General features: G+C 37.1%; 1 protein-coding gene across 1 annotated transcript; it reads left to right on the top strand.

Moving 5' to 3' along the window:
• Positions 1-2: 2 nt before the first annotated feature.
• On the top strand, positions 3-9,953 carry RBM18 (RNA binding motif protein 18). Its single transcript, XM_053472757.1, has 6 exons — positions 3-86; positions 4,286-4,422; positions 5,583-5,709; positions 6,276-6,362; positions 7,280-7,365; positions 9,497-9,953. The coding sequence occupies exons 2-6, from the start codon at positions 4,307-4,309 to the stop codon at positions 9,654-9,656; spliced, it is 576 nt and encodes a 191-aa protein (XP_053328732.1). The 5' UTR covers positions 3-86; positions 4,286-4,306; the 3' UTR covers positions 9,657-9,953.
• Positions 9,954-10,238: the final 285 nt, after the last annotated feature.

Consider the following 10,238-nt stretch of genomic DNA (forward strand, 5'->3'; position numbering starts at 1 on the left):
CGGCTAGTCAGTCGCTTTGTTGTTGACGTCAGAGCGTTTTAGCAGTGAGGATGTATTTCCAGCTGAGGAGGAGTGGAGCTTTTCGGGTATGATCGTGTTGTGTATAGATACATATGGACTATATATATATGTTTAAATTGTGAGATAGCGATGGTGTGTAAATACACTGATTGCGGTGAGTGGATGATTTGTGGCTCGAGTTCAGCGTTGTATATTATATGTGTACCAGCGGAGATTATACTCCTGAGAGTTAGCTGGACAATGAGGCTGAATCGCTATTCGTTCTGCCCGTTGGTGGGCACTTTACACTACATGGCAGTGATGAAGTCCTTCCACTATTGTAATGCGATTACATTTCGTTTCTATTTAATTTGAAATATATTATCACATTACGTTTCCAAGGGGAGGGCTGACACCTTCAGGTCCATGTGGCTGGTAAAGCCAAATGGCCCCATGCCTTAACACTTACACAAACATACACATACTTACATTCATGCTAACACGCATTTACACATTCACGCTCACTTTTATACATAAACACACACAGACAGACATACTCGCTTCTTTACCTACCGGAGTCTTCTGTGAAAGCAGCCTCGCGGTTACCGCAGGGCCAAATAACCTCATGTCATGCTCCTGTTTCATTTTGGACTGACCTGGAGGACAATTGCCCACTCAGCCAGTCTGCCCTAGTGATTTGCTTATTACAATGAAGGGAGCGTACAGGTTTAACATTAAAATGAAAAGGACAATCTAGCAACTGTATACACTTTAACGCATATGATAGCTAAGAGATCCCTTAGACATTTTCGTGATACCGTTCTTACAAATGCATGGGGGAGTAATGCAGGATCCTGTCCTGCATTAGCCCCCGCCCGCTAATTCCTGTGATATTAACACCTGCCTGCTCCAATGCTGGCTCAGCATACGTCACATGCGGGTGCCTAATGCGACCCCCCTCCCTATCCGCAGAATAATCTCCCATTGATTTTCTATGGGAGCACCATCCTTGACTCAAACCTCTCCTTCATTCAGTCCCTCGTCAGGTCCACTTGCACCTAAAAACATCTCTCGTATCCACCTATTTCTCACCCAAGATTCCACAAAAACTCTGGTTCGTTCCCTTATCATTTCCCATTTTGACTATTGCAACACACTTCTGGTTGACATTCCACTGTCTTGACTCTTTCGTCGGCAGTCTATCCTAAATGCTGCTGTTAGGCTTATCTTCCTTGCACACAGCTCTTCTTTTCCTTCCCCACTCTGGGAAACCCTCCACTGGTTCCTTATTACCTTAAGAATTGAATTTAAAATCCTTATATATCCCATATAAGACCCTCCATAAAACTGCTCCTCCGTACATTTCCTTATGGTTGTCCTCAGCCCATTCCCTCAAGATTGTAAACTTGCAAGCAGGGCCCTCTCCACATAATGTATCGGTTTGTCTTAGCCTGTCGATCCTAGTCTTGTCATATCCCTTGTTGTTGCTATACATTCATTGTTAAGAGGGTCCCAAGGCACACTAGAGTGTCCCTTTAGCAATATATAACAACAACAATAGCTTGAACAAAAAAAAAAGACAACGAAGAGGGCCCTGCTTTTTAAAACTTATATTATTTAAGGAAGTCAAGGGGAATTTAGATTCCTCCCCAGGTGTATGTAACTTGCAAAAATATTGGTGGTAATGAATTATACATGAAAAATGTGTTAGTAAATATAATGGGTTGGGACAGGTTACAGTCATCTCGTTATAGGGTTTAAATAAGATGCAAATCCATCATGTTGTCATCCTATTATGGTTTATGTAATATTGTAGATATAATATTCCCATAGGTAAACACCAGCATGAATGTTTTACGAATAATTAGCGCCTAGAGAGTTTCAGGTCCTTGCTTACACCACAATAAAGATCTCTCTCTCATGCCGTAGAGGAGTGTTTTGCACATATATGTGTTAAATGTTGTTTTGATAAATCAATTGTCATTTTGTATATTTGTGTTTTATGATATAACATAGAACATATAGGAGAGTTTACAGAATGGAATTAAGAGAAATGGGAGCAAAAAAAAAAAAGCGTATGCACGTTATGTCATTAGCCCCTTTTCACGTTGCCAATTCAACACCCCTATTATGTTGAATATCTCAAATTGAGGTGTCACTGCTTCTTATTCTTCTAGACCTTCTAGAGGCTGTGAGTGGACATCGCTTGCCTGCTTCTGATGTCTAAAGTTGCACTCATGCCGCTCGCTTACCCTACCTCAGCTTCGTTGTAGCCGTGTTACCACGTGCTTACTCCTGGATTCAACTGAGTTTTAGTGGTGCCCAGAGCCAGTCCTAGACCAAGTTGCAACCCATGCAATAATATTCTCTTGAACCCCCCATTTTTTTATATAGATGACAATATTTTTAAAGCCTAGCAGGATTGAGCAGAATAGGGTGCAGAGCAATTACTTCTTATGCAGGGGCAGCTAGGCAGGAAATAGTTGATCTGGTCCCTTTAGGGCTGTAACAACTAAACAATAATAATCGATAATGAAAATCATTGCCAACGAATTTCATTATCGATTAGTTGAATCGATTTTATATATAAGATGAGGGTTTTGTCTTTACCCTTGGTCTTATAATCTGACCCCAAATAGAGGTAGCACTGTAACCCTAAAATCCAGATCCCCTGCAGCGCCGCAGGGGACCTTGATTCTCCTCTCTGACACCGTATGCAAACACACACTGACTCTCATGCAATATGCTAATATTCTGTTCGAGGACACTCCACCCAGGCTTATACTGTATACTGACACCCCACAAATACTCTTACACTATATGATGACACCCCAACACACACATACTTTATGCTGACACATACACAGTCCTACAGTGTACACTGACACCCAACACACACTATATGCTGACATAGTACAAATACCTTGATATGCATTCTTCTTTAGTGGTGATGTCAGGAACAGTGAACTACCTAAGTCTCTGATCCTTTAGTTTAAGGTTATGACCTCTTGTTCTAACATTCAAACTTATCTTTAAATAATGTTCTCACCACCACTCCATTTCATTACCAAGAATGCTAAGGAGAATGATCCTTATTCTCTTGATGTGAGATCACCCATTTGGTGATGTGCTACGTTGACATCATCATTAATAGACATTTTGTGTATTCATGTAATGTGTGCAAGCCTGACAGCTTGTGGCAGAGCCATGTTATCTAATTGAGTTTCTGTTCTGAAGTTATTACCCTTCCCTTCACACATCATTACAAAGGGTGTCTGAAGGGTAAATGTTAATTAGGAGGAATAATCGTGTAGATCCCAACAAGAGGTTTTTAAGGTACCTTCCCCATTGCATACACCATTACATGAGTTTATTTAGTGTATAGAACTGTAAAATGTAGCCTTTGGGAAAAGTGACGGATTCATCTTTAAAAATATTTTATATATGTGCTCGAGCATGTACAAAGGTTTTATATAAAAGCCATTCTAATGCAAACATTAAAAGGTGATTTTATCACAACGGCAACCTGTGGAATAATCCAATAAGCAAGAACTTTTCAAACTTTGCACCAATATTATGTTTTATATTCAACCTTCATTGTGTCCTTAATAATATCATTGCTGCACAATGCTTTGTACTTCTCACAGTGAATTCTTGGTATTTTTTTTTTATTTATTTTTTTTATTTTTTTACAAAATATGAGTTGTGATTTTGGATTTCAATAACTAAATATACTAGGAAAACACTTTGCAGATCTCACAGATATATCACTGGTTCATTCTTGGCAATGGCCCTGCTTATGGGTCCCTTAAGAATGACTGATAATTTAGGAGAACAGTTCATGGAGAAACTGACATACAACAGAGCTGGCTGAGAATAGATTACATAAAATCTGATTTAATTCTGGCAGATTTTGCAGTGTTTTCACTTACTGAGTACATTGACCCCAATTTTCTATGGAATCGTGAGTCTCTAAGCCATTTTAGCAACTTCATTTTTCATAAATGGCCATAGACCTGGTATCAAACTGTTAGGTCTGGTTTTGTTTTGTTTGGTTTTTTTTTTTCCTACAAAGTAAACAAGGGTAAACTTCTTCTTTTGGCAAATTAGCCAGAAAAGATATGCCGATACATCAATGGTGTTTTGAAACAAAGAGGATACCATCTCACAAGCATAAAGTCATGTAGGTGATGGTTTTGTCTAGTCTACCTCACGTCTAATACTTGAGTTGATGATATCTTCATTTTTTTGTCACCTAATGACCATAATCTTGTTATGCTCTCAGATCTGTTCTTAAAACTAATCGATGGAGGACGAATTTCAAAAAACCTTGCCACTTGAAAACGCATCTATCCTGTCAGAAGGTTCCTTGCAAGATGGGCATCGACTATGGATTGGTAATCTGGACCCAAAAATAACAGAGTACGTTGTCACTTCTTCATTATACAACTATTTGTGTCTGTATGTGTAAGCTAGCAGAAATTATATGTGAGGGCATGTGAAATGATCCTTCCGCAGCGTAGAGCATTCTAATGTTTCCAGAAAAAAAAGAATTGAAAGCAATTGGCCCATTCAAATAATAAATGGAGTTCTACTGAAACATGAAGAAGGTCGAGCTCATTATTAAAGGTGATCTGTCACCAAAACAAACTTCAGCGTCATCGCATTAATTTGTTACAAATAACTTAATTTGTTACAAAACTTTTTTGTTTTGCAATCAACCTATCCGTGTTTGAAGATATTAAATTTAAAACTGTTTTACCTCAAGGCCGCTAAGCAGGTACTAACCTAGATGGTTAGTGGCTTCCTATGACTCGAGAAAATATCGTGAAGCTGTAATTTTGGGGGACTATCTCTCATCAGTGACTTTTTGCTTTTGTGTTTACTGTGCTTTGTAATTTAAGGGAAACTTATATTTTGCATATTCTAAAGGTTAGTTTTCCATAACAAACACTGCACACTTTTAGTATTCGTCTTGTTTACATATTGATGTGTCATTACATAGCGTACATATGTTACAAGCCTTTGGTTTAGCTACGCTATTATCTTCTAGTTTGGAGACCTATTTTCATGTTAAACGTGAATTAGAGTCCATTTTGCATGAAGTTAAGTTTAGTGCATGTAAAGTGGGGCAGGTATTTGTTCATTATTGGAGTAACTGCCAATACTGAAACCAGGGAGCTTATCTTGGTGTGCTTCTTCAACAAGCGCATTAGAGCTCCCATTTAAAGCAACTAGCAGCAGCCGATCCCGTATGCTATCCGATGTTCGAATGCGTGTGATTGGTTACGACTTAATTGAAAGCAGTACTGATTTTCATACTTAAATAACCAACGGCGCATGTACTGTTCTTCGTGCAATATAATGCACTGAAGTCCATCCAAAATTGACTCCAACATCCAAACTGAAAATACAATTTTATGAATAAACCTTTATTCTTTCTATATGAGCATTATTTCGCTTATCCAGGGTTTGTTCTCTTTTATCTTTACTCTGTAATGTAAAATAGGGTTGGACAGTTATCTGAGTAATGTTTAAATAATGACATGATTCAGATTTGAATATATTTTGTTTCCCCCTAGGTACCATCTTTTAAAGCTACTTCAGAAGTTTGGGAAAGTGAAACAATTTGATTTTTTGTTTCACAAATCTGGACCACTAGAAGGACAACCCCGGGGGTATTGCTTTGTAAATTTTGAGACAAAAGTGGTAAGAATAGTAAGATAGAATATAGTTAAGATCTCTTGATTCTGTACTAAAACAAAATAAAAACGTACCTACTTAAAGAACCATTAACCTTTTAAGTGTCGCTTTGCCTTCTCAAACTCAAAATGTTTCAGTAAACATCTTGTATTCTGTGCTTGCTTCCTCCCAGCTATTCTGCTGGAGACATGTGTTGATGCTTTACTTATTTGGCTGTGAAGGGACATGAAACAAACAATCTTTTGTCACTGCAGTTGATAGGATCTTATTAAGATGCTGTGTATCTGTCTCCCTAAAAATCACATCTCTTATTGCAGAGATTGAGTGAATGTTTGCAACCTGATCACTACCAGCAAGCAAACAATGCCAGTTTCTCAAAGAAAGCAGCTTTTTTGTTATAAACATTAAATGTTGTGGTTCGTGTCCCGTATTCGGAATTTCTGAGGAAAGAGACCATAGAACAAACTTGTGTATTTCTGTGATGCATTTTTAAGACTAAACAGAACAAATTGTAGTTGTCAGCTTCATAAGAAATACGGTTTGAGAAAATACATTTGTTTTGTTTTGAATAGGAAGCAGAGAGAGCCATTCAATGTCTCAATGGAAAGATGGCTTTATCCAAAAAGCTAGTCATCCGGTGGGCTCATGCACAAATTAAGGTAAATTGTCCATGTGCAAAGATTAGTGTCATGTAAGCAAGATTTAACAAGGCTTGTTATCACACACATCCTAATTTTAGTTGCTTATGTTGTGTAGGTTGATGTGCTTCGAGCAGTTCACAGGTCATTGTAATGATAACCCTAGCGTCTTAAATGTATTGTAACGTGATTTAGTGGGATTTGAGAAGATGACTGCGTAAATTAATACATAAGTTTGAAGAACCTAAAGATGCTTATGGTTAGAGGCTAGTTGAAGAGATCACAGAATTTTCCTTGACTATCTCAACCTGTGCTCATGCAAGTGATCTGTGCATCCTCTGATACAGACTTCTGTAACATAACCCTCTTATAGTCCTCACAGTACAACAAGAGTATATACATCATGTTGTGCATGGAAAAAGGGCCGACCTCGCATGATCCACACACTGGACCACCTGGTAAAAAAGTCTCCTCTTGTACTAGGAGGAAGTCATAGGAGTGTGCTTCTGTATCCAAATAGGAATAAACATGAAAAATAACTTTGAGAAAGAGGGAGGAATGGAGACAAAGTACATAAAATGAAGTTGGTAGGCCTGAGGACTTTAGTAGTTCCCAGAATGTATAAGTCCTCCCAGCTAAACCATGTACATTGACAATGAAGAACTGCATTGTAGGTTATTAATATTTGAAATGTTTGTGGAACACTAATTAATACGCCTTTTGTAGCACAGTGTGTCGTTTCATTTAAATTATTTTATAATACCCTACTGGCAGGCATTTAGGTTCCCTCTTTTTTCTTGTCGAGCACTTGCTCCACAATAAATTGCAATCCCCTCTGGCACTGGCCGTGTTCATCTACCGCAGTAAACTCTTTGTGTTTAATATGTAAACTGATATCTGGGGCCGCTAAAAACAACCGTTCTCTTTGTTCTTTTCAGAGGTTTGATAATTACAAAAATGAAAAAGTTTTACCAATCAGTCTTGAGCCATCTTCAAGTACAGAACCGACTCAGTCCACCATAAGGTAAGTCTGTAATGCATACGTTGAGTTAGGAAGACAATTTTATCTTTGTAATTAATATATTTAAAAATCAAAAAAAGTATTTTTTAACGCGCTGCCTTTCTGGGTATTTGTTTCTCATGGATCTGTAATTTTTTTGAAGATGCCTGTGTTTGATCATCGTAGATTCTGCCTCACTTAATTCTGTTTTATAAAAGATCATCTCAGTAGCCACTGCATATGACTTTGTAACACGAAGAATGTCTGCCTATAGATACGTGATGTTCATATGCTGTCCTGGCACCAAGTGTCTGTGGTCTGTTTTTGGTGATAATCGTAAATCTCCCTCTTGTAGATGGACACTCCATCTTGGAGGCATAACTCCATTGTTACTCTTACATATTTTGCTCAGAAATCAAATGTAGACATCTCACAAATAAAGTGTCACCTATAAAATATATACATGTGAACAAAATGCTTTGGTTTTAACCCCTTAATGACAAAGCCTCTACATGTACAGGCTCAAAATGCATTGTTTTCAATGGGTTTAGGGCTGCCCATTGTCCTTAAGGGGCTAAGAAATGTGATTTTATAACAGAATAATGAAAGACTGTTTGAACAAAATGGTATTTAGCCGCTGCTACATGCTGTTTTTGTGGACTCATTGTTCCATCAATTTGCATCAACCTATATCTATGCTCCTTGTCTTTTCAGTGTATCTTCTCTGGAATATAAAAAACGATATTTAATACGTTTTTCAGACCTGGCAGCATTAGCTGAAATATGTAGTGTTTGTAAAACCTTCATAAAAAAGCGTATTCACATCATATTTCAGTTGCGAAACTGTACTCTTATTTTGCTTTTATTCACTTGTGTGGTAACTTTTTCTAGGCACAATGTTACACGAATGTTCGTGTTTAAATTTTAAAGCAGAAATAATGGATGAGAGTATAAATAAGTCCGTATTAAAATGACCCTTTTTAATCATACAAAGTTTGCTATATACCCTTGCTACTTAATGCTTTTTTTCTTTGGCTGCCGTTTCATTTAATAACATTTTAATTGGAAAAATACCCTTTTTAACCAGCAGAGAGGGCACTATCGCTATGCAAAGCAGTTACATTAACTCTCTGAATATCATAGTTGTAAGTCAGCTATGGTATTCAGAGAGTTAATGTAACTTATTAACAAAGGCTATAGTAATAATATTCAGAAATATGTGTTAGATGGAGGTCTTCTTCAAACAGCCTATATCTGCGTATAGGTTTAAAAGCAGATACAGCCACATTAACTAGTACTGTTAACCAAAAATGTATCTCCTTCGAAAACATACAATAGCTTCTTGGAGTATGAATAATTGAATTGTTGAGTTAGTTTATTCTTCAGGTTTAGAAAGCTGAAATCATATAGCCAATTTTGAATAGTTCTCATGCTTTGTTTTCAATGTATGACACAGTGTTATGCTCATTCATATATCCGATCTGTCTTCTCCTTCAAATATAAACACTAAACATAAGTGGGTTTGTAATTGTTTAAAATATCCCTATTTCAAATATTCTCTATTCCTTAAAAGGAAAATATCCCTCTATTCCTTGATCGGTAAGGTCTGTTAGCAGCAATGTTCTGGTTCTTGTTTTTGTATTGTTCTTTCATTAGCCATATGTACTAAACAAGTGTTTTAAGCCATGCGCTGATCCTTTCAATCACATTTCCAAGAAAACGTGGCCAGTGTGATGATCAAACAATCTGTATGTTTTAAAATGTCCAGGAAGTGGAAGGGCAGTTGAAGTCTGCTAGCCCCAGGCTGTGTGCTTGCCCCGGGAAGGTTAAGCTCATTGATTGTGCACTGATTTTGGTGCATTCAGTTCAACAGGAAATGCAATTACTTTAGGTAAAAATGGTGAACTTAAGGTTTGGGGAATAAAGGTCACAAGGTAGACAATCAAGAGCGAATATCCTGATATTGGATAGTCTGCATATGTAGAAATGCAGACATTTGTACATTTTTTTTTTCTTTTCAAGTAGTGGGTAAATCACGTTTGCAAGTTGTATGCCATTGCTTTTACTTCTTAGGTTATTGAAACCCTTGAGGGGAAATAGATGGAGAGATACAGCTTTGAAACTAAAACTTCTTTTTTGTTTCATTTTTATATAGTGTCAGTGCAAAGATTAAAGCTATCGAAGCAAAGCTGAAAATGATGTCAGAAAATCCAGACCCAGACCTCCCTGGCCAGTCGTCATATTCTTATTTCAATACCTCTCAGAAGAAAAAGAGTACACCTTACTCAAGAACGTCATGGAAATCTAAAAGATGACACTATTACTGCTTCAAACTGTCACAGTTCAGACTCTGGGATTATATTCTACTTTGGCGTTTTGTTCATACAAGTATGCAAACATGACGTAATTCATAGACTTGGATACTCTGGAATACTTTGTAAATCGCTGAATTTCCCTTTTCTAAAGATTTATTTAGTGTGCATGTGTCATTTACAACAAAGTCATTTTTGTTCTGCTGTGTGAGGATGTTTAAAATGAAGTGCTCCAAAACCCTTTTGTAACTCTTTACCGTAATCTTAACAGTACTGAAAATATAGATCCTCAATACTAAACATTGCAGTGCTCTTTAAAGTTTGGAAATGTTTTAATCAGAAATCATACAGTACAAAGTAAGTTTCATTATGCACAAAAATACCAGGTACATTCTAAACATGGGATTGTTAACTGGTTCGTATGTCTTTTATTTTTATTCAAATTGGCTAATTTGCACCAAATATAAAACAGTTTTACTGATACGACATAACTATTTTTCATAAGAAAACGGTTACATAACGAGCGTTGAAATGGAATACTAGCTAGTAGTACAATTATTATTACCCACAACACTACTACCGTTT

The sequence above is a fragment of the Spea bombifrons genome, chromosome 8 (genome assembly GCF_027358695.1).
Source record: "Spea bombifrons isolate aSpeBom1 chromosome 8, aSpeBom1.2.pri, whole genome shotgun sequence".
NCBI lineage: Eukaryota > Metazoa > Chordata > Amphibia > Anura > Pelobatidae > Spea > Spea bombifrons.